This window comes from Mus caroli, unplaced genomic scaffold, assembly GCF_978045245.1.
Source record: "Mus caroli unplaced genomic scaffold, Mus_caroli_1 scaffold_11, whole genome shotgun sequence".
Lineage (NCBI taxonomy): Eukaryota > Metazoa > Chordata > Mammalia > Rodentia > Muridae > Mus > Mus caroli.
This window is the reverse complement of record NW_028227266.1, coordinates 95,010,527-95,036,601: the sequence shown is the minus strand read 5'-3', so window position 1 is coordinate 95,036,601 and position 26,075 is coordinate 95,010,527. Positions and strand designations below refer to the sequence as shown.

The window sequence follows — 26,075 nt, the reverse complement described above, 5'->3', positions numbered from 1 at the left end:
CCACTGCCCAGTCCATGTCTACATTATTAAATAATCACTACAATCATGCTAGTTAACAAATTCTTACTTTTATGGTATGTTGTGTGTGTGCATGAGTCTATATACTGAGTAGATTTAATTTAATATTAATCTGTGCTGGTGTATAGCTCAGCAGGTTTTGACTTGCACGTCCAAATCTCTGGGTTCAATTCCCAGAACAGCCCCTCCTCTGAAACAAACTATTCTTATACATAACATAAGGCTGGGGGATGGTTTTGTGCACTGTGTATTCAGATGCTGATTTCTATGCCCAGACATCTGGCTGCAAGGTCAAGCATCTCTGGTCTCAATGTTATGTAAAAATTGTTTTCTATCATCTCTGATTGGTTAATAAAAGGATAAAGCAACTAGCTGGTTCGAAGAGAATAGGGTGGAACGTCCAATCCCAGTCAGAGGGTCCCAAAGAGAGGAGGGAGGACAGACCAACAGACAGACAGAGGGAGTAGAAGGTAGAGAGACCATGAATATGAACTAGGAAGATTCGCTGCGTGAGGTAGCAATGAGAAAGCAGTCATAGGAATGTAACAAATTACAAGTATATAATACAACAATGAACATCACTGTGCTGCAAATCAGTGCTTCAGTAATTTGAAAGAATGTTAAGGTTTAAATGTAAAGTTTTAAAACTTTGTAGACTTGGCTTTAATAAGTTTTTGTTATTATTTTATGTGTATGGATATTTTGCCTGTATGTACATCTATGAACCATTTGTGCCTGGTGCCCACAGAGTCAAGAAGAGAGTATCAGAGCCTTTGAAACTGTTGTTACAGACAGTTGTAAGCTGCCATGTGGGTGCTGGAAATCACACCCAAGAGTTCTAGAAGAGCAGCTAGTTCTCTTAACTGCTGAGCCATCTCTCTAGACCCACAACTGACTATTTTTAGAAAACTATGTAATGTTTTACGTTATATAGCCTCCATAAGCACATACTTAGTCCATTACAATTGAATAGGAGCCAATGGTTTCATTAGTCAGTGGTTAAAATCCTTTACTAAGTGAAGTTGCTTTTTTTGTTTGTTTGTTTGTTTTGTTTTTTTTGTTTTTCGAGACAGGGTTTTTCTGTATAGCCCTGGCTGTCCTGGAACTCATTCTGTAGACCAGGCTGGCCTCGAACTCAGAAATCCGCCTGCCTCTGCCTCCCGAGTGCTGGGATTAAAGGCGTGCGCCACCACGCCCGGTGTGAAGTTGCTTTTTACCAAAACATTTCTATATACATTTAACACAGCCCAGTAATTCTGAATAATAGATAAATGGCACCTAAAATCAAAATTTTATGACAGAAATTGACACTGAGATGAAACTAGCTTCTCAATTCTATGTAATGGTGTGGATACTTTGCACTGAGATTTAAGTTTAGTTAGCCTTAAAAAAAACAAAACAACAACAAAAACCCACTGCAACCAACAGCCATATCATGGCTCCCCTGGACTACTCACAAATATAACATTAAACATTTAGGCAACTGAGCATCTGTTGCTGTGTGCTGTCGTTACTAAGACACCCACCCAACATCATAAGCAAGCACTTCTGCTACAAAGAGAAAACAAAACTTTAGTCAGTCCTACTTTGAAAAGAAAGCAAAAATGACAGACATTTTTAAAATATATTCATCCCATGATTAATATTAAATACATATAACTTCAGAAGAGTCATTTACATTTTTCTTATTTTTTAAAAATAATAGTTTAAAAAAAGAAAACAAACCACAACAAAAACCACATGTTCATAGTAGAGGGTTACTGTTAGGTTTTAACACTGTTCTTCATGCCGGTTTCTGCAGCGTAAGCAGCAAACAAATCCACAAACTTATACACCCATATCTTGGGGGCTGGAGTGATGGCTCAGCAGTTAAGAGCACTGACAGCTCTTCCGAAGGTCCTGAGTTCAAATCCCAGCAATCACATGGTGGCTCACGACCATCCGTAATGAGATCTGACACCCTCTTGTGGTGTGTCTGAAGACAGCTACAGTGTACTTACACCCATATCTTTTTTTTTTTTTTTTTTTTTAGACAGGGTTTTTCTCTGTGTAGCCCTGGCTGTCCTGGAACTCGCTTTGTAGACCAGGATGGCCTCGAACTCAGAAATCCTCCTGCCTCTGCCTCCAGAGTGCTGGGATTAAAGGCATGTGCCACCACTGCCCAGGCCTACACCCATATCTTAACTATACAGTTAAAAATTAGATAAAGGCCAACTGAGTCTCACTATGACAGCCTAAGTTTTATCTTAGAAGAAAGGTATTTAATTTAACGTTCCTAAAAATACTGCCAAAACCCATTTAATAAATTAAAGTACATATTAAATTCTGTTTTTATTCTTTGTAGTTTAAGGACTCAAAGTACAGTACTTAAAAATAAAAAAGTTGGCTAGAGAAGACATTTTAAAATATTCTTTCCCAGGCTGGAAAAATGGCTCAGTGATTAAGAATGTACATTATGCAGCACCATGTCAGGCAGCTTAGAACCATCTGTAACTCAAGCTCCAAGAAATCTAGTGCCTCTGGCCTCCACAGGCACGTGCACTCTGCAGGGCCCAGTGGCACAGTCTTTAATCTCAGCACTCAAGGAGCAGAAGCAGGTGGATATCTGTGAGTCTGAGGCCAGCCTGGTATCATAGTGAGCTCCAGGACAGCCAGAGCTCTGGAGGACCCTGTCTCAAAACACACAGACACAGACACAGACACACACACACACACACACACACACACACACACAAAACAAATAACAAAAGTATTATTTCCTTCTATTTAAAAAAGAATTAAGGACTGGGATAAAGTGGTACTAGCCCTTACTCCCAGTGCTTGGGAGGCAAATCTCTGAGTTTAAGGCCATTCTGGTCTACACAGTTGAGTTCTGTCTTGGTTAGGACCCAGAAGCAAGAGACTGAGGTGGATATTTTACATATCAAAATTTTACAGACCTGGCCTCTCCCAGCATCCCTCAGTCCCTACATGTCATACCCTGCCTTCAACCTTGACTTTTCATCCCAGGGGCTGAGGTGCCCTTCCCCCAGAGGCTCCTCCCTATATAATCCAGACAATTAGGACTCTCTGTTTCTCTGTGTGTGTGTCTGTCTATCTCTGTCTCTGTCTGTCTCTGTCTCTCCGTCCTCAGGCCCTTATTCCCTTTCTTTCTTTCTCTCTCTCTCTCTTCTCCTCCCCTAGCCCCTCTATCCTCTTGGCAATTCCTCTGACCTCAATCCTTGGGGCCAGTGAAATCACCCAAAAGCAGTTTCTAAATAAACCTGCCTTTAATATAAAAATCTGGTTTGAATTGGCTCAGAGAAATAATCTATCAAGTTCCAGGCTAGCCAGGGATAGTGAGATCCTGTTTCAAAAAGACAAATAAGGAATTATAAGGTTAGAGGGTGAGCAAAAGTGATCAGTGCTCTTGCGAAGATCAGATTTGATTCCCAGCATTCAAGATGGTGGAGCTTACAATCTCCTATAATTCCAACTCAAGACATCCTGCGACCTAGTCTCCACAGACATATGCACACACGCACATGTATAGTCACATGTACACACACAAACAAACAATAAAATAAATCTTAAAATGGATTAATTAAAATAAAAAAGGAACTAAAGTGGGCATGGTGATACAAGTCTGTGATCCCAGAATTTGAGAGGCTGACCTGGGAGGAAGCCAAGATCAAGGCCAACCTTACATAGTGAGTTCCAGGACAGCCTAAGCTACACAATGAGATTCTGTCTCTGAACCACAACAACAATAACAACAACCAAAAAGAATATTTCCTTGAGCAAGAGAGGAAAAAAAAAATCCATAACTCATGTTATACTCTTTGCCTAATCAGATAAGAGATATCTTCTCCCTAGGTATTTCACTATATATTTTTCTTAATTAACTTAAACAAGTTTGGGGCTGGAGAGATGGCTCAGCGGTTTAAGAGCACTGACTGCTCTTCCAGAGGTCCTGAGTTCAATTCCCAGCAACCACATGGTGGCTCACAACCATCTGTAATGGGATCGGATGCCCTCTTCTGGTGTGTCTGAACACAGCTACAGTGTACTCATAAATAAATAAATACATAAATCTTTTAAAAATTTTTAAACAAGTTTAATGGGTTTAAGGTATAAACATGATATAAGATAAATATATATGAAATGATATCTGGGTATTACAATACTGTACTACAATCTGTGAACAATCACTAAATGTATGCTAAATAAAATAACATTATTTTTAATAATCAAATTATAAATAAGAATATTATAAACTGTACCAATATTTAATATTTCTTTTTTTAAAGATTTATTTATTTTATTATATTATATGTGAGTACACTGTAGCTGTCTTCAGACACTCCAGAAGAGGGCATCAGATCTTGTTACGGATGGTTGTGAGCCACCATGTGGTTGCTGGGATTTGAACTTAGGACCTTCGGAAGAGCAGTTGGTGCTCTTAACCACTGAGCCATCTCCCCAGCCCTAATATTTCTGATATAACTTGGAAAACAGGTCAAATGAGATGATTTGTACCTGAAAGTAAACTCTAACTTTCACAGGCAAGATGATTTTGGAATGCGATGGCGGTACATGCCTAGGAAGGCAAAGGCAGGTGGATTTCTGGAGGTCTGAGGACAGCCTAGTCTACATAGTGAGTTCTAGGACAACAGGGCTACACAGAGAAACCTTGTCTCAAAAAACTAAAAAAAGTAAATATGTAAATAACAGAACTGAATATTTTACATCAAACAATTGTGCATATTAGCTTATGGTCAAGTTATATTTGTTTTAGTTATTATTCAAACGCCAGTTTCGACATATGCAATTTCCAAACAGGTATGGAGATAACCAGTAAATGCATAGAATATTAGTTTAACCTAACCAGTAATCAGAAAGAAACAACATGTAACTTTTTGCTGGTTAGAATGGCAAATATTAAAAATAAAACCCTGTAGATCGTACTCTTGCTACTGTTGGGCTCACTGCCCCCTCAACACTCTCTTTCCACTATTTGCAACAGAGGAAAAGAAGGTGTGTGTGTGTGTGTATTTATCTGCAAGCATAAAATAAGAGACATGTTATTCTCACATATTACTGGTAAGTAAATAAACATGCAGTCTTTAGAAAACTCCATTTAGCAATATAACTCAAGCAAGGGCTCAGAGTACAGTTCAGGAATAAAGCACTCGCCTCACATGCATGAGGTCCAATATTCAATCTCTGCTGCTACTCAAGAATGGGAGAAAAATAATGTCTGGACAAAAGTCATACATACTCAGAAATAGGACTTTGTAATTTTCAAAGATATTTGTCTGACAGAAATAATCTGACAAATGAGCGAAAGAGAACAAAATGTGGGGTGATTCCCTCTAATCCCTAGAAAGCGAGAAGCAGGAAAGTGAATTTTGGGAGAAGGTAGATCAATGTCTAGGCTACAGCAATATCCTGTCTTAAAAATTAAAGGCCAAGAAAGATGGTTCACACTTCCTACCAGTTGGAAGACTGCAGCCAGACAACTGCCCAACTGCCCTGAGTTCTAGCCCAGCCTAAGCTACATAGTGAGATCCTATCTTAAATCAGAACTCTTAGACAGCAATGCTATAGTGGTGCTTGATAGTACTCTGAGGTTTGTGAGGCAGAAGAAGCATGCAACGCAAACCTGGGCTACCAATTACAAATATGGCCAGAGAGATGGTTCAATGGGTAAACCCACTCCACACAAGCCTGGTGACCTAGATTCAATCCCGGCAGCCACACTGGAAGAAGAGAACCAATTCCAGAAAAAGTTGTTCTCTGACTTGCACAAGCACCCTGTAGCTATGTGAATGTCTACCCCATGCACACACACACACACACACCAAACAATTAATACAGATACACTCATATACTCAATTAGCACAGATACACCCAATCACAAATAAAGTTTAAAATTTTGTAAAGGAAAGGATAAAAACATTTAAAAATGGGAAAACCATGACTAATGTTAGGAAACTAGTCTATTATCCATGCCATGAGTAAAATAAAACAGCACCTTAAAATGTAACAGAAGCATTAAAGCCGGGCGTGGTGGCGCACGCCTTTAATCCCAGCACTCGGGAGGCAGAGGCAGGCGGATTTCTGAGTTCAAGGCCAGCCTGGCCTACAGAGTGAGTTCCAGGACAGCCAGGGCTACACAGAGAAACCCTGTCTCGAAAAACCAAAAAAAAAAAAAAATAAAATAAAATAAAATAAGCAAAAGTATTCATTATGGGGTTTATGACTTCATTTTATTTGATATATTTTGGTTGATAAATATGTAAACACTGTGCATTTATATATACTAAACATCTTCCTGAACAAAATCGTGCTAATAATCTATTGGCTAATTTTTTTGTCTTTTCTATTTTCTATAAAAAATTAACAAATATGTAAAAAAAAAGTTTCATTGACAAAGAAAAAAATAGTACACCTTGGATTATATTGCAAATTATCTTTTGTGAAACAGGCGTGTTCCTGCATGTCTATAATCCCAGTACTTAGAACACATTTGCATAAAGACTGTGAGTTTGAGTGGTTGGCTTGGCTTAGATAGCCAGACTTCTCAAAAAGAAAAAAAAAATCTCTTTTGTATACTAGGGTAACTTAAAATGGGATATACCTAAGTTTTTGGTTTAGAGGACTCACTGGATAGTAAGCACTATTTGAAGAGATGCAGAGAATACATGTCAGTACTTTATCTCTCACTCCCTTGGCTAAAGGGCCCGTCCTATACCCTGTGTAATTCTGGTGAGAAACATGAACAGGAGAGGCTCCCAGCCCAGACCTCATACTTCTGACATCCCATTTACTTCCACACACTGTTTAGACCTGCGTGTGAGCCAAGCAGAGTAATCAAACCACCTCTATGGAATTTAAAATTGATTAGCAAAAAAAATAGAAAGTTCCTTATTCTCTTATAAACCGGCACTACAGGACCCAAGTAAGCCATTATGCTACCATACACACAGCCAAAAAATGGGACTGGGACACACACACACACACACACACACACACACACACACAGAGAGAGAGAGAGAGAGACTATATGATGTCATTCTTAAATCCTCTAAAGTTAGAGATATTTAAAGCCACAGAAATCTAGACTTTTCAATTATACAAGTCAATACATTTGATCTTTGCCTTAAATTGGATTTTGCTGTGATGACTGGTTGTGTTTGTTTGTTGATTGTTTGGAGACAGGGTCTTGCTATATTGCCTCAAATTTATCCTCCTGCCTCAACCTCCTGAGTAGTTGGGATTACAGTCACACACTTCCATAACTGGCTCCTTAACGCTTTTGAATAGGATTTTCATTATTCCTGATCCTAAGTATGATCTAAAAGGCAAAGGTAACTGCGCATACACATACACATGCACAGACACAAACACAAATGTTCTCTGACCTCGTAAGAGAAACGCTTTCCCAAAGAGTCTGCAATTAGCGGTAACAACAAAAGACTGTCAGACTGCTTCTTTCCCTTCCTGCATACATCTCTCTAACATGCAGATAAGAGATGGAGAGAAGCTAGCTATGGACCTAAAACGATCTTCAGTGGGGAGGAGGAAAAAATGAAGACGATAGACAACATCCAGAAAGGAGTGAACTATGAAAACAAATCCTGATGCAGTTCCTGACAGACTCCAGGTTTGGGGCCCAGATCTTTCAAGGGGGTACTAAATTCCTCCTTGTGGATTCCTAAGACATTCCTTCATCTTTATAATAGAGATATAAAGAAATGACAATTCAAAAAAAAAGGGAAGCAATTCTCTAACTTTTCCAACAGTTCTAAAGTTGGTCTTGAGGGAATACCTCAGAGAATGTAGCAACGTGGTTCCAAACAACATCAGAGCATACACATTTCCCTGAGCAAACACAAGAGGGGAAAAATAAGCCAAAGAAACCAGAGATGTGCTCAATAAGGCCAAGTAACTCTCTAACAACCAAAACAAATTTGTAACAGTCCCCAGAAAAGGAGCCAAGTTGGAAACTTTCTAGAGATAGCAACTTGCAGCTGTTGAAAACGAACAACTTGGCACCAAACTACAAGAATCCCATAATGGCCATGAAAATACTGTATTCAATAGTATTAAGTTTATCTCACATACCACACAATCAAAAACAATTATAAATCTAGGCAATGTTTTGAATTTTGTTAACAAGAATAGTGAGAAAATCTGTATAGCAAAACAGCATAGGCTCACTTTAAAAAGTAATTTTTAAAAAATTACAAATACTTACATTTTTTGCCGTCATGTCAAACAGTATTCTGGTTAATATTTTGTAAAGCCATTAAAAAACACACAAAAATAAAAACCTTCGTCTTCAACAGTTCTTTAAAACATCCTGTTAAAGGGAAAAAGAGGGAATAGCAATGTAATAACAGGCAGTGTTTACGTCACTTACTGAGACATGTACTTGCAAGTGAACTGTCTAAAGTAATCCTTAGAACAGCACCATGAAAACATGTATCTTTTTATCTCCATTCCAAATAAAACCTGGGGTTTTAAAGCAGTTAAGTAATTTGACAAGTCAGCTCTTCTCTCGAGGGATTCAGCAGGGTTATGTTGCTTTAGATAATGCACTGAAAGAAACATCAGGGCTTCATGGAAAAAGCACAAAACTAAGAGAGAATAGAGGAAAATAGAAAGATCAATAGAATGCCAACTAGTAAGTATAATGAATTCTACACTTGGTGAAACACCACCACAACCATCATAATAAGCCAATTAAGGGAAGAATCATCAACAAAGGTTAACACTAGTTACTAGAAATGTGCAACAAAATATTAACATAATATTGAAATAGCTTCTTATAAATGCCTCAACACAAAATTTCCAGTAAAGAAAACTGACACACATTAGTGATCAGAGTTATGTAATGGCCAGCAACAATCAGACAAGTCCTCAGGAGTCTCAGGTGCCCTGAATGGATGCAATATCATTTCTGAGATACCGCTGGCCAACATGCAAAACCGAACCATGAAAACTATCAGGAACATACACAGTGAAAGCTAGTCTTCAAAATAATGGCCTAAACTCCTCAATACCATTAGTGGAGACTGGGGGGGGGGGGGCGCAAAGGAAGCTAAGAAAGCATCCATAGTTAACAAAATAAACAAACAAACAAACAAACAACCCTGAAAACTCAATTCAAAATTGGGATAACTGGAAAAGTCCACATTCTAGAATATGTGTGTGGTCGGTCTCTCTCTCTCTCTCTCTCTCTCTCTCTCTCTCTCTCTCTCTCTCTCTCTCTCTCTCTCTCTCTCTTTTTCAGATAGGGTTTTGCTACTGAGCTCTGGCCTGTCTAGAATTCTCTTGTCTCAGCCTTCTAAATGCTAGGATGACAGGTCCAAGCAACCAGCCCAAATTTCATTGTTGTTTCTGAATATTAGTCCATAAACTATAGGGTCTTTCTATATGTTAAACATCCTTTATCTTAGGGAGAAAAATAAACTGGGATACTTCAGGAAGTGAGAGGCATCATAACAAGAACTAACTTTCAAATGAGACAGAGAGGAAACGGAAACAATAAAGCATGTATGAACTGTTATAAGCATGTATAGTCTGGGCAAAGGCGTCCAGCAGTTTTCTACCCTGCTTCTGTAGCTCTTCTCATTTTTGTGTGTTTATTTGATTTTTGGAGAGTCTCATATAATTTTTCTTTTAAAATCATCACACCAGCCATAGCAGCTCATGCCATAACATGAAGACTTGGGAGCTGAGGCAAGAGAAATTACAAGTGTGAGGCCAGCTTAGGCCACGTAGTAGCACAGTGAGATCCAGACCAGCCTAATCCATTCAGTGAAACTATGTCTCAAAAATAACTAAATAAACAAATATTAGATTATCTTAAAACAGAAGTGAAGTCTTTTAAATTTTAATATAGATTTTAAAGCACTAGAGTTAAAAGAAAGGCACTCAAAATGAAAAAAGAAAAAAAAAAAAGACACACCTGAGAATGTAGAGATAGGAAAATCAATAATTAAATGCCAGCCTTGGATGACAGCAAGTTCCAAAGCAGCCTGAGCTACATGAGATCCTGTCTCAAAACACACCTGACCAGAGAGACAAATAAGAGGGTGAAGGTATTTACTGAACAGCCCTGGAACTTAGGCAAAGGTAGGAGGAGGGACTGACTCCATACAGTGGTACACTGATATTCATATGCACACTGCACCATGTCCACCCACATACATCACACACACTAACAAGTACAAATGTCTCTTTCAATTTTCCCACACCCATGCACATGCAGCCAGCATGAACTGGACTCAGTGCGATATAAGAGAAATTCATAAAATAGAAAAGAGCACCTGAATGCTAAAAATACATTATATATATATATATATGTGTGTATATATATATATATATATATATGAAATTCTCAAAAATAAAATACTTTAAATTATTTAAAAGATAAATAACATCATAAACACACACAATAACAGAAAACAAAAAGTTAGATTACTTCATAACCTACTAAAATACATTTATGACAGGAAATTAAGTCTTTCCCACAGAAGACATGATTTTAACTCATTAAGTTTTATGAGCTTTCTATGTATAGATTCTGGGTAGATATTATTTCCTATTAATTTCCTCTCGATTAAAAAGTTGAAGGTAGCAATGTGTTCACTAAAATGTTCTCTTCTTCTTCCTCACAGATGGTTTGTCCATATAATGTATGACTTAATGCTGCCAACAAGACATAAGCAGATACTAATGAAGTGAGCTAGCAGATCTGGCTACAAGGATCCCCTTTTCTCTCCCTCCCTGAGCCCAGAGCATGGCTGTAATGACTACAGCTGCCTGTCTCTATGCATCTGCTTCATCTCTGTGCTCAATATTCAATACTGTATCATATTTCCTAAAAACTAGGCTACCGAACAGCACTGTGGTGTTCAAGCAAATAAAAAGAAACGGATAAAAGACTGGAGATGTAGTTCAATAATTAGAGGGCTTACCAGGAATCTGGACTATATCCCCAGTATCATATGGAGAGAAGGATAGTTAAAAAATAAGAAGTTAACAGAATCTAACTATTTCAGAACACTAAGTAAGAAGCAACCAACAAAAAAGATGTTTGCCACATCAATGAACCTGAGAGCCACGTGCAAATCCTGTTAGTATTCTCTGTATCATCTTAGCAAAGCTTGGCACAGAAATCTAAATGTTGCCTAAGTGATAAATGCTTAAAATAAAGACAAAGGAGCCTAAAGGTTTATTGAAAAATTTTATCGTAATATTTCTGCACCTCAATTTTTATTTTCTGCTAAGTATTAAAGGCAGTTACACTACACTGAATAAGATGACACATATAAAGTTAATATAACACTACCTAACACAGTGTAAGCAATCAACACCAGGGGGAAATCAGTGCTCATTTCCCATGAAAACTTGATGCTGCTTCTTCCAAAGTAAGTAATGAATAATTTATAAAGGAAAAATAAAAAATACAACACAAATTGCAATTTTAAAGCAGGAGAAAGCTGGACAGTGGTAGCACACACCTTTAATTCTAACTCTTGAGAGGCAAAGGCAGGTGCATCTCTGAATTCCAGGCCAGCCTGGACGACAGAGCAAGTTCCAGAACAGCCAAGGCTACACAGAGAAACCCGTCTCAAAAAAAACAAAAACAAAAACAAACAAACCAAAAAAAGAAATGTTTTCAATTACGATTAAAAAGTTTAAGTATCTTAAATGCTTTTAAAAGATTTTGTTTTCTTTTTGTATTGACCAATGTTAAAATTACCTGCAAATTTTTCATATGTGACTTTAAACTTTCCAAAATGTCAAGAAGATAATGGGGCACTGAATGTTTTCAGAAGGTGCTATCTTTGGCAATACTGGTGAGTCTCAGCTATAACCCAGCCATGTGTGCTGAGGCATGATGTTTATCCACACTCAGCAACTGCACACGCCTTCCTGTTTCCAAGTCTTCTGTTAGTTAAAAACATAAGTTCTTCTTCCAGCTTCATGAGCACATTATGTCAAGCTCAAAAAGTCAATCTTTTGACCTCACCATCTGCCATGATCTCTTGTCAACTTTCAGACAATGTAGCTCCCACAGATGGTCTCAACATGCAAGCCCTTTTACATTCCAGTCACAATTTAGAGGCTCCAACATAAACCCAAGGTAATATACTAACTAAAATTCAGGAAAGAGCAAGCAATATCATTTTAATCACAATCTGTAGGCTTCTTTTATCAGCATATAAGACAGAATTCTAATAGTGCCAATAAAAGAAGCTACGAAATTAAAGTTCATCGAATAGAATATTGCATTACTAATTTTAAATTCATTCTCATGATTAAAAGTTTAAAAACATGAAACTCAGTGGTAGAGCAGTTGCTTAGCATGTGGGAGACTCTGGATTGAATACCCAGCACCATAAAAATACATACATAAACAGAAGAATTAATGAATAAATAACAAAGCCATACTAAGAGTGTAATAGGGTTTATATTGTGTCCTAGGTTCTTACTGAACCATAGCCCATATACCTTATTGATCCCATTTCACTACCTTTAAATGGGGAAAACGTATTATTATTCTCTCTCTCTCTCTCTCTCTCTCTCTCTCTCTCTCTCTCTCTCTCTCTGTGTGTGTGTGTGTGTGTTGTCGGCACACATGTGACACATCACACATGCTAAAGGAATTGGCTCTCTCCTTCCACCATGTGGAATCAAACTCAAGTCATCAACTTTGGTGCTAAGTCCCTTCACATATTGGGCTACCTCTTTATTACGTTAATAGCCTTTTTACAATTCTTCATATAACTTAGTCCCCTGTCTCATGGACTCTGTACAGGCTGTTTCTCTGTCTGAGAGTTTTATCTGGTAAATTCCTCTTCAGATCTCTTCTCAGATGTCCCTCCTCAAGGAAAATAATCCCTTTTCCTCCTCCCAGACTAGGTCAGAGGCTTCTACTTACTGTTTAGCTGCTTTCTCTTTTCATAGCCTGAGTTGCCGTAATATATTTATTAATGGGATTATCAGACTGTGGCCTATCTCCGCCAACTAAAGTGTAAATTCTATAAGACCAGGAGTCCTGCTCATTTAGTTCACATATATGTGTGTGTATGTATATATATACATACACAGTAGGAGATATATACATATATCAGTATTTTAAAATATATGAAAAATCTATTCAATACAACTTAGCAGTGGAAAATGAAAACAAATATTTAGCACATACGCACATCTGAAATTTCAGTAAGCTACAAGCAGAATTCTGGGTATCATAGTCTCATCACAATAAACAAAAGGATTTTAAAACAACATACTTGTGATTGGTAACTTTTTAAAGATTTCTTTATTATGTATAGTGTTCTGCCTGTATGTATGCTTGCATGCCAGAAGAGGGCACTAGATCTCATTATAGATGGTTGTGAGCCACCATGTGGTTGCTAAGAATTGAACACAGAACCTCTGGAAGAACTGCCAGTGCTCTTAATGTCTGAGCCATCTCTCCAGTTCTTGTGTTTGGTAATTTTTAAAAGTTATAATGTAAAATATATTTGTAGTAGAGAACATTTAACTTCACTGTTTGAGAGAGAATCTCAATTTCTTCATTCTAGGCTATGTAGAATTCATTCTGTAGCTTGTGCTGGTCTTAAACTTGTAATAAACATCCTGTCTATCCCTACTAAGTGCTAGGATTACTTGCATAAGCACTGCATTCAGCTTAATTTTACTCTTAATGTAAAATGGATAAGACATAAAAATTCATTTTTTAAAGACAAGGCTGGGGGCTAGACAAATGTCTCAGAGTAAAAAACACTGGCTCCCCTTCCAAAGAATCTGGGTTCAATCCCCAGCACCCACATGAGAGCTCATAGTAGTCTTTAATTCTACTTCCAAGGGATCTTCTGGCCTCTGTGTGCAGAGGCACTCACATGGTGCAGACAGGCATAGGCAAAACACCCATACACAATAGATAGACAGTAAACAGACAGACAGACAGACAGACAGACAGACAGACATAAAAAAGTCACAAGGCCTCGGGAGGCAGAGGCAGGCGGATTTCTGAGTTCAAGGCCAGCCTGGTCTACAAAGTGAGTTCCAGGACAGCCTGGGCTACACAGAGAAACCCTGTCTCGAAAAACCACAAAAAAAAAAAAAAAAAAAAAAAAAAAAAAAAGTCACAAGGCTAAGGACAAAGCTCAGTGGTAGCATAATTGCCTTACATGTTCAAAGCCCAGTGTTTCAGTCCCTGAACCACACACATATGAGATAAGGGTCCCAAAATAAGATAATTTAAGCCACAAAAACATCAAACTTGAATTATAACCTAAACTATAAATGTATGTCCATAAATCCATAGTGATAAAAATAAATAATCTGAGGGCCGGGCGTGGTGGCACACGCCTTTAATCCCAGCTCTCGGGAGGCAGAGGCAGGCAGATTTCTGAGTTCGAGGCCAGCCTGGTCTACAAAGTGAGTTCCAGAACAGCCAGGGCTACACAGAGAAACCCTGTCTCAAAAAAACAAAACAAAACTAAATAAATAAATAAATAATCTGAATAAGTGAAAAGACAATCCTTTATGCCTGTAACTACCTCTGTGACCTCAAGCATAGTGCCTGCTCTAGAACTCAGATTCCCCCTTTAAATGATAATGATTTTCACTTGATCTTGCTTAGAGATACATCACTGTATGTATAGTAAAAGGAACTTGTTGGTGTCCCAAGACAAACCATTGCTCTGTATGCAGCAGAAAATTAAGCTATCTAGTCAATGTCTGGAAGAACATGTCTTGTGGGTTACTAGACAGATGAGGAGAGAAATACTCTCCTGTAGCACCAGGAACTTGGCTTTGCTCTCTCTGCATGAGAATGTAACCTTGCTGAGAGTATGTTGGTTTCAGATGCAGATAAATTCTTAAATGAAAGCAGCATACATGACACTCCTTCTAAATATATTATACTCTATGACTACAATAGGATGAAGGGACAAAGTTTAAACCAATAAATCCAAACACACACACAGAGAGAGAGAGAGAGAGAGAGAGAGAGAGAGAGAGAGAGAGAGAGAGAGAGAGAGAAATTCCTTCAAACACTGTCCCCTTACCTCATCCACAAGTCTTACCACTAGATGAGTAGAATAAACAAAAAATTACTAAAATTTATGGTTTTGGTTGTATATATTCTGAAAGAAAATTATTGGTACCTGAAAACAGTCTGTTCACAAATATCTAAATCTAAATCTGTTTATCTACCTATGCTATAAAGATGGCTCAGCAGTTAAAGCTTTGTCTGCTCTTCCACAAGACCTGGGTTCAATTCCCAGGAGCTCACAACCATCTGTAACTCTAGTTCCAGGTGACCTGTTATCATCTTCTGGCCTTCATGGGCACCAGGCATACATGTATCACACAGACATTTATGCAGACAAACACTTATGCACATAAAATAAATTAAATTAAAAATATAAATCCCAGCACTTGGGAGGCAGAGGCAGGCAGATTTCTGAGTTGAGGCCAGCCTGGTCTACAAAGTGAGTTCCAGGGCAGCCAGGGCTACACAGAGAAACCCTGTTTTGAATATATATATATATATATATATATATGTGTGTGTGTGTCTGTGTGTGTGTGTGTGTGTGTGTGTCTGTGTGTCTGTGTGTCTGTGTGTGTATATATATATATATATATATGGCTGGAGAGATGGCTCAGTGGTTAAGAGCATTCACTGTGTGCTCTTCAAGAGGTCTTGAGTTTTCCTGGTTTTGACAATCTACTTCAGTAATCATATATGTTATCATAAGAGGGAAGATGGATATGTGGAACCTCTCTGTAGTAGTGTACAACTTCTTGAGTCTACTGCCATTTTAAAATAAAAGGTAAGGGCTAGAGTTGATAGCTCAGTGAAGATCCAAGTTCAAATCCCTAAAACCAACATAAAGCCAAGCACACAACACATATTTATTATCTCAGTGATTCTTCGGTGAGATAGGAGGCTGAGCTAAGAGGATCACAGCAGTGAAAAAACAAAGAAATCTGATTTCAAACAAACTAATGGAAGACAGACACCAGAGGCCATCCTCTGACCTCCACACACATAGCACAACACATGCACACCCAAACATACATCATACATACATGCATACACATTATACACAAACACACATACACTAAGAATCAGATATGGTGGCACAGGCCTGTAACCTCATACTTTGGAAACTAATCTAGGAGACTTATAAGTTCAAAGTCAGCCTGAGCTACACAGAGAGACCCTCTCCCAAGAGAAAGACAAATGGAGACAGAAAATTTGACCATGTAATTTTCTCTTATATTTATTTGTTAACATACTATCAAGGCAAAAAAGAGAAGTCAAATGATATAAAACAAAACAAAAATGGACACTGAAATGCCGCTTCCCAGAACCTTTCTTTACTTCCCTATTCCCCACCTACTCCACTATTTCTCTGCAGATAGTCATCCTCCTGGTCTCCCTATTTCTTATGTATTTGCTTTAGGTTCCTTTTGTTCTTTGTTTTCAAACCAGGGTCTCTTATGTAGCCCTGGCTGTCCTAAAACTTGCTGCCTAGAACTCACAGAAATACACCTGCCTCTGCTCCACTAAGTGCCACTTGCCTGGTTTGCTCAGGTTTCTTTAACAAACAAACAAACAACATAAAAATATTATACTATTGCATATTTTAAGGGGCCTGAGGATCACACCAAGGCCATGTAGCTTGGACGGTAGAATATTTACCTGGCATATACAAAATGCTGAGTTCTAGCCCCACCACAGATGTTAAGTCAGATGTGGTGGCACACACCTATAATCCTGATATTCAGGAGGTAGAGGCAAGAGGTTCAGAGGTTCAAGGCTATCTCTGGCTATAGAGGTAAGGCCAGCCTGGGCTATATGAAACCCTGTTGTAAAGTAAAATTAAGCTTATGAGACATTACAATGGCCAGCATGGTCAAATATCCCCAAAAGTTCCACAGTGGCACAGATATCTTGGAACTAACCAACAGCCCACTGAAGAAAAGGTACTTTGTGCCTAGAACTATACACCTTGCCAACTACCCATGGTTGGTAAGGAAAACGGAACGTAAAGAACCTTCTAGCCAGGCGTGGTAGCACATGCCTTTAATTTCAGCACTTGGGAGGCAGAGGCAAAGGCAGGCGGATTTCTGAGTTCAAGGCCAGCCTGGTCTACAGAGTGAGTTCTAGGACAGCCAGGGCTACACAGAGAAACCCTGTCTCGAAAAAACAAAACAAACAAACAAACAAACAAACAAAACCTTCTGCTGCCACTTTCCCAAACTAGTATCATTTCTAGCTGCATGTTTACCCTTTACCCTCATCTTAGCGCTACCCACAGAGAAGAGCACGTCTGATTCCACACCAAGAAGCTTCTTTCACAGCGTCACAGACAGAAAGACAGACACGCTGGTCACAGTGCAGAAAACTGTGGGTGCCCAGCCTCGGGGGATACGTCTACAACATCACTCCTACACCTAAGAGTCCGGGACCAGGAGGCAGAGGACTGTAAAAACCAGAGGAAGACGATGTCAACTGTGTGTGAGACACTGTCTGATGAAGCTACTCTGATGAAACCTCTACAATATGACTGCTTAAACAAAACTCAAACAATGGCTCCACCAGCTCACATGACACAAGGCCCCTATGAACAGCTGCAGGAAATTAATGACAGCTGAGAAAGGGAGAATCCGTCTTCCCAGGGGTGAGCTGCCCTAGTTGGTTATCCAATACCAAATGGGCATCCCTAAAAACATCCAGAAAATAATACTAAATGGACTTAGCAGGTTGCATTTATACATTAATTCATACACAGAGACACACATTATGTTGGTTAGGTTTGTTTGTTTGGTTGGTTTTTGTATTTTGTTTTTTTCTTTAATCAACTTGAGACAAGCTAAAAACATCTGAGAAAAGAATACCTCAACTGAGAAAATGCCTCCATCAGACTGGCCTGTACACAATCAGTTTTGATTGACAGATGATTGATGTGGCAGGGCCCACACCACTGTGAGCTGTGGTATCTCTAGGCAAATGGACCCACAGTGAATAAGAAGGCAAAGTGACCAAACCAAAAGTAGCAAGACAGTAGCAGCGCTCCTCCACAGCCTCTGCTTCAGTTCCTGCCTCCAGGTTCCTGTCTTGAACTCCTGCCCTGACTTCCCTCCATAGGGACTACAACTTAAACTGAAATAAACTCCGTCTTTCCCAAGTTGCTTTTTTGGCCATGGTACTTACCATGAGAACAGAAACCTAACTAGGAAATACATATGGAAACACACACACCCTCACACCCACACAAATTAGACAAAAGGGGGCCATCAATTTAAGAGAGAGTGGGGAGGGGAACATGGGAGGAAATAGTGAGGAGAAGGAGCAGGGAAATTATACAAATACAGTATCCATGTTTTTTATATACTGACTTTATTTTTCATTGCTTTCTCTTAGTTACCCTCCAAAACTTAATGGTAAAAATCCTGTTTCTGAAGACACTGAATGCTTGAGTCATAAAACATAAAGCCATGAAGCTGGTGCTACCTTGGAAGCTTCACCCCTATGGGCTGACTTTCATAATGCTAGAAGGTGCCATGTATGCTACCAAAGCAAAAACAACACAAAACAGAATCATCAGTCTTACTCCAGCCACGAACCCAGTAAACTAGCCCTGGAAAGACACGCCCACTGGTGCAATACAGGTAACAATATGACTGGATTTAAGGCCTAAGAGACAGAACTCATATTATTCTGCTGAATGGACACAGTATTTAAATGACTCACAGTATTTAATGACTTATTGCTGTACATATAGATTAGTGAATCTCTCAACCCTCATTAGAGAAGCTGTTCCTCTCAACAGATAACAGATAATAGCAGAGGCTCACATCTGATCAATACATATACACCCTCATCTGTCAATACATAGAGACCCTCATCTGTCAATACATAGAGACCAACATCTGGTCAATGCATAGAGACCCACATCTCGTCAACAAACAGAAAGTAAGAGAATAAGGAGTGGTTCAGCTCTAAATGAGGCATCTATATAATCTGTTATGTGACACAATTCTTGGAGTGATGTGAACAAACATCCACTTGCCCCAGATAAGGAACTATCAACAAATCAAAGTGAGGATACAACCAAAGTTCAACCTGGTGAACCAGTGAGTTTTGGGGGGTTTTGATTTGATTTGGTTTGGTTTGGTTTTGATTTGGGTTTTGGTTTTTCGAGACAGCGTTTCTCTGAATGGCCCTGGTTGTCCTGGAACTCACTCTGTAGACCAGGCTGGCCTTGAACTCAGAAATCCGCCTGCCTCTGCCAATACCTCTGCCTCCCAAGTGCTGGGATTAAAGGCGTGCACCACTACTGCCTGGCAGAACCAGTGAGTTTTATTGGGGTTACTTAAAGGAACAGAAATGACTCCAAGACAGCTACATCACCAAGAGCTCACCACAGGTCATGAAAGCTGGAAACCTGGAGTTCACTGTGCAACTTGCAAGTAGCTCGGCAGATTGGAGAATATCACTCTGAGGAGTCTGGCTGCTCTGAGAGTATCTCCCAGAAGTCCTGACTGCTTATATAAGCTTAGGGAGGAAGAGCTGGCTGAATCTGGTCAGTGTCAGTGGTTCCATGAAGCCTTTGGGGTGTTTACTTTCTGAGCTTAATGCACTTCCCTACAAGATGGAATATTTTACTTTCCTTTCTTAATTAGCTTCCCTCCGAGATAGAGGCTTTCTCTCCAAGGAACAGTTACACAACACACCCTTCTCTGTGAGGCTAATGGATCACAGAGGAAGAGGGACTGACAAAAGGACTGTAAGAGCTGGAGGGTGAGAACTGTAAGGGAGCAGTGCTTTCCAGACACAACAGGGCAGCGCACATAGGAGTTCACAGTGGTTCTCACAGAATGCCAAGACCTGCCCAAGTTCCAGCATGGCAAAATCCTAGCAAGGAGAGGGACAGGTGGGCACAAAGTCCCCTTAGGGGCAGACACTGACAATGGATAGCTTCTTGGGGAAGGAGTTGGTTTTCTTTAGGAGCATGACCCCAGGTAGGCTGACACTCCAGTGCAAGCCCCACATGCCACTTCTGGAGCAGCACGAACTGGAGCTCATGCGTTTTAAAAAGACAAAAGTTGAATGGGTAGGGACATAGAGGTGAATCTGGAAGGATTAGGGGAAGAGGAGATAAATGTGATCAACATACGCCATGGGAGTGGGGGAAGAAAGTGCCCTATGATCCCAGCACTCAGAAGGCTAAAAGAGAGGATTGTTGGGGGTTCCAGGCCAGCCTGAACTACAGTTTGAGACCTATCTCTAAACAAACACCAAGAAAACACAGAATTTGAGAATACGAAAAAAAATTCTGAATCAGATATATAGAAACTAAGAATGAAAACAGACAAAAACAAACAGGCATGAAACAAGAGATTATTAAGGAAATAACCAGGTATGAAGGCGCAGTCCTGTAATTCTAGCACCTGGGATGTAGTAGCAGAAGAGTTAGGACCTGTAACCAGCCTGGTTTGCCTAAGACCATCTCAGAAGGTAAAACAAAGAAAAAGTCATTAAACTGGATAGAAATGTAGAAACCAATAAACACAAGGCTATTTCCTATCTCATCACAGAGTAGAAAAAACTCACACTCAACACTGCAGCTCTCATCAGCTTCTAGAACAGTGGCAAGTAAACAAGAGTAGGATGGTCCTCTTCCAAGAAATGAACACACAAGGAAAAGACCTACAATGACTGGACTACGCTGTGCTAAGCCTTGGGTCTAACAGCTTTTCATGGACAGAGTCCTTCCAGGTTTCTACTGCCTCACTCTCTATTCTCAACAAATGACCAAAGGTTTTTACCTATGGTGGAAAAACTATAATATAACATGAAATAAAGAAACTAACAAAACAGGAAACACCAAAGTAATAAGCAAAACATGTACATATGGCAGTAGAGACAAAGGTTGATAAACTGAGTTAGGTATGGTGGCACACTTGTATAGTTTCAGTACTCAGAAGGCTAAGACAGAAGAACTGTGAGTTCAAGGCCAGTATGGGCTACATAAGAAATACTTAAAAAACAAAAAACAAAAACAAAACAACCAACCAACCAAACACACAAACAAAAAAACCCAGGCAAACAAAAGGATAAACTATATTCAATAAAAACTTATTAATTTCTGTTCAACAAAAACATGCTGGGGCTGGAGAGATGGCTCAGTGGTTAAGAGCACTGACTGCTGTTCCAAAGGTCCTGAGTTCAAATCCCAGCAACCACATGGTGGCTCACAGCCATCTGTAATGAGATCTGATGACCTCTTCTGGGGTGTCTGTACACAGCTACAGTGTACTCACATACATTAAATAAATAAATATTTTTTAAAAAGAATATGTTTAAACAAAACAGAACACAAACCATGCTGACAGGGGCCAGCAAGTGCTAGGTCAGTCCTTTATCTGAAGTGAGTGAGCGGCATAGTGTGATGAACAGAGACCACTGGGTCCCTGATGCTTGCTGCCCAGCCAGCCTAGACAAACGGTTGTTCCAGGGTAAGTGAGAGACCTCGTCTCAAAAACTAAGGTTAAAAAAAAAAGTGAAAAAGACACCGAATGTCAACTTCCAGCCTCCAGAAGCATGTACATTTACACACATACAGGCATGAACACACACACACACACACACACAATACACACACACACACACACACACACACTACACACACGACAAAGATTAATATGCAGAATACATAAAAGATTCTTAAAACTATACTCCAATAAGAAAGCCCAATTTTAAAATGGGCAAGGATACCTGTGGTCTCAGCTACTGATAGGAAGCTGAGACCACTTGAGCCTCTAAGTCAGGAACCAGCCTGGGCAACACAGCCAAATCTACCTAACAGGAGGACAGTAAACACAAAGGACTCAGACAAAAAAAAAATACAATATATATATAAAGGCCCAATAAGAACATGAAAAAATGCTCACTACCACTAATCATTAAGGAAATACAAACTAAAACCACAATGAGATACCAACTCACACCCAACAGAATGATCAAAGCTTGTGCATATATGCACATACATGTATCCATGTCCTGCTTCAACATGTATTTGAACACTCATGTCCAAAGTAGCATTAATCACAATAGTTATAAGATGTAGAAAAAAAACTATCTACTGAAAGATGAATTTATAATCACAATGGAACATATAAATGTAATATATTAAAAAGAGCTTTAAAAAGGAGTTGAAATTCTCATATATGCTGTAACATTAATGAAGTCTAAGGACATTAACACAAGTGAAAACACCCAGTCACTGAAAGATAAGCATTTTATGACTTAATGAGGTTACTAGAGAAGCTGACTTCATAAAATAAAATGGTACTGTCAGGCCTTGGGGAAAATAAAATGGGGAACCATTATTTAACTGATACAGAGTTTCAGTGCTGGGAGATAAGAGGCCTACTAGAGAAAGTCTGTGGTTGGTGACTTCACAAGGGAATGAACAAACCCGAAAACACAAACTGGGGGTTGGTTGGTTATTTGTTTGTTTTGAGACAGGGTTTCTCTGTGTAGCTCTGGCTGTCCTGGAACTCATTCTGTACACCAGGCTGCCCTCCAACTCAGAAATCTGCCTGCCTCTGCCTCCTGAGTACTGGGATTAAAGCTATGCACCACCACTGTGTTCTTAAAAACGGTTAAGATAGTAAATTAATGTTACATGTATTTTATTTTTTAAAAAGTGAAGGACTAGGTTAATATCTTAACAGTAAAGTGACTGCCTAGAATAGCATAGGAAAAGCCCTGGGTTTGGTTCCTGGGATTGGGCAGGGGGTGAACCTTGGACCAAAAAGCAGGCAGAGAGAAAAACATATTATCTACAAAGGAATGACACACTACACAAAATCTCTTAAAAACGGGAGAAACAAAGTAACTCCCTCAAGGTACTCAGGAGGATTTGTATCAAACCATAATAGCAAATTGGTTTTCAAAATGCCAGTGGGGACCTGGAGAGACCGCTCAGGAGTAAGAGCACTTGCTGCTCGTGCAGAGGACCTGGGCTTGATTCCTAGCACCCACATTATAGCTCACAATTGCCTGTAACTCCAGCTCCAGGAGATCTGATGCCCATTTATGCCCTCCTCAGGCACTTTTACACACGGGGCATACAAACACATATGTGTATATAGAATTTTTTTTTTTAAAGTCTATTTTTTAACTTAGGGAATTAAAGACATTTTCAAAAGTTGAGTTTCAAAGTCAAGTGTGGTGGCGTACAGCTGCAATCCCAGAATTTGGAATATGGGCAGTAGGATCAAGAGTTCAAGACTGGGCTGGAGAGATGGCTCAGTGGGTAAGAGCACCTGACTGCTCTTCCGAAGGTCCAGAGTTCAAATCCCAGCAACCACATGGTGGCTCACAACCATCCGTAACGAGATCTGGTGCCCTCTTCTGGAGTGTCTGAAGACAGCTACAGTGTACTTACATATAATAAATAAATAAATCTTTAAAAAAAAAAAGAGTTCAAGACTATTCTCAGCTATAAAGTGCCTGAATGACATTGAAGTCAGTCAAAAAAAAAAAAAAAAAAAAAAAAGTTGACTTTCAACAGACATTCATTCAACCCTTCCAATAGCCAGGTACGGTGACAAACACACGCAATTCCAGGACCCAGAAGACAGAAGCAGGACAATCAGGAAACCAAGGCCAGCCTCAACTATTTATTAAGCTCAAGGTCAGCCTAGATTGCAGGCGCCCTTCTCCAATATGTGCTTCCAGAACAGAAAATACTAAAAATTCAAAGCTAATTCAAGAGAGAGGACCACAAAAGTAAAAAAGAGACAAGGCTATGTAAACATTCACCAGTTCTGCGGGCAGTTACTAGTTTTAGAGATAAAGCAAGAGGGGAAAAGAGGAGAGCTACTCCTGGCACTCTCTCGTGCCTCCTGCTGCCATCAGTTGAACAGCTCTGGTTCAGTGTGTGTGTGTCTTCGTGTGCAGGTGCCCACAGAGATCAGAGGTGGGGTACTGGAGCCCTTGAAGCTTCTGGAGTTACAGGCTCTTGAGAACTGCCTGGTGAGGGTGCTGGGGACTTAACTCTGGTCCTCTAGTAAAACATGAACACTCAACCTCTAAGCCATTACTACAGCTCCCCCAGGCACTTCTTAATCCGGAGGAGTTGGTGATCACAATTAACCATCACAAACTCAAGAGACAGCTCAGTGATTAAGAGCTGCTCTTCCAGAAGACCTCAGTTCAATTCCCAACACCCACATCAGCCATTCACAACTGCCTATAACTCCAGTTTCAGGATATCCATCACCTTCTGGCCTCCACTGGCACCTGCACCAGACACTCAAACACAAATTTTTAAAAAATATTTATTTATTTATTTATTATATGTAAGTACACTGTAGCTGTCTTCAGACACTCCAGAAGATGGCATCAGATTTCGTTACGGAGGGTTGTGAGCCACCATGTGGTTGCTGGGATTTGAAATCAGGACCTTTGGAAGAGCAGTCAGTGCTCTTACCCACTGAGCCATCTCACCAGCTCCACAAAATTTTTTAAAATAAAAATTTTTTAAATAAAAAAATTAACTATTACACTCTTGGTAGTTACAAAGTCATATATAGCTAAACAAAGAGTATTCTGAGAACTGTATTGTTAGGTCAGTCTGTTTGAAACATCATCACAGAGCTAATCAAACCTAGATGGTACAAACTACACACTATGTGCAAGTGTATGAGTGTGCACACTTGAAGCAATTAACATTCATGATCAACACAAAATCTGAGGCTGGGGACAGCATAACAAGGCGTTATAGTATAGTTTTACAGTATACATTTTCTCAATAAGTAGAACAAAGATACTCTAAAATGAAGATGAAAAAGCATAATGCATCAAACAGACCAGTATCATGATTCATTGTCACTATCAAGCTATTATGTATTATACACAACTATATGCATTATATTCTGACTAGCATCTCTACCAATACATGAATAAAGTGCTAACCTACAATGGACTACATCACTAAGTGATAGGACTTTTTTATCACCATAATACCCTTATAGAACCACTGTCATGTATGTAGTCAGCTGCTAACTAAAACATATGTAGCTCATGACTCTACTACAATTATGTAAAACTGTTACTATTGAGGCTGGTGAGATTCTAGTCATCACAAAGCATGAAGATCTGACTTAGGATCCCTAGCACCCATGTACAGAAACACACTGTAACTGTAACTGTAGCACTGGCAGGGAGAGGGGGTGATGCAACAGGTGGATGCCTGGAGCTTGCTGCATACATACACATGAAAACACACATGCACAACATATACAAAAAAATGTGTTAACACTCGTGGAAGTGGAATAATGACCAACACAAATATTTTACATTACTTTCATAACTTTCTTTTCTACGTTCTATGACCTAAAATTAGTTCAAAGTGAAACATTAGGGCTTGGCTAGGGCTCAGTTAGTGGAATACTTGCCCAGAATGAATCAAGCTATAACTTCAATCCCCAGCAGAACACAAACACAAAGCAGGGACAGTGGCTCTAACCTATAATCCCAGTACTCAGGAGGGGACGGAAGAAGGAACAGAAGTTCAAGGTCCTCCTCAGCTCTACAGTCAATTCAAGGCCAGCTTGAAATCTTGTCTCCAACAGAAATTATTGGGGCTGGAGAGATGGCTCAGTGGTTGAGAGCTTCCTGTTCTTCCAAAGGTCCCACATTTGATTCCCAGGACTTATATCAAGTATCCTGGAACCGCCTGTAACTTCAATTCCAAGAGACTCAACACCCTCTTCTGGCTTCTTGAGGGTAACTGCACACACACACATAGAAATAAAAATAAAATGATAAATCCTTATATATACATAAAGATATAGCATATTCTAGCATGTGCAAAGCTCTGCTATTCCTAGTACCATAGAAGTGGGAAGGATGGGGCTGGTGAGATAGCTCAGTGGGTAAGAGCACCCGGCTGCTCTTCCGAAGGTCCGGAGTTCAAATCCCAGCAACCACATGGTGGCTCACAACCATCTGTAAC

General features: G+C 39.5%; 1 protein-coding gene across 8 annotated transcripts in view; it reads right to left on the bottom strand.

Moving 5' to 3' along the window:
* Window positions 1-26,075, bottom strand: part of Tfdp2 (transcription factor Dp-2) — a 119,597-nt gene that overhangs the window by 84,183 nt on the left and 9,339 nt on the right. For 6 of the 8 annotated variants that reach the window (XM_085827919.1, XM_085827914.1, XM_085827916.1 and 3 more), the window contains exon 3: window positions 8,261-8,365. The exons of 1 other annotated variant lie outside the window; for it this stretch is intronic. Coding sequence is in view for 5 of the 7 variants with exons in the window: in XM_085827914.1 (XP_085684040.1) it covers window positions 8,261-8,275 (15 nt within the window). In the remaining 2 variants the exon portion in view is untranslated. Of the gene's footprint in view, window positions 1-8,260; window positions 8,366-25,586; window positions 25,851-26,075 lie in introns of all 8 variants that reach the window. One more of the 8 variants, XM_085827915.1, reaches the window with a different exon arrangement.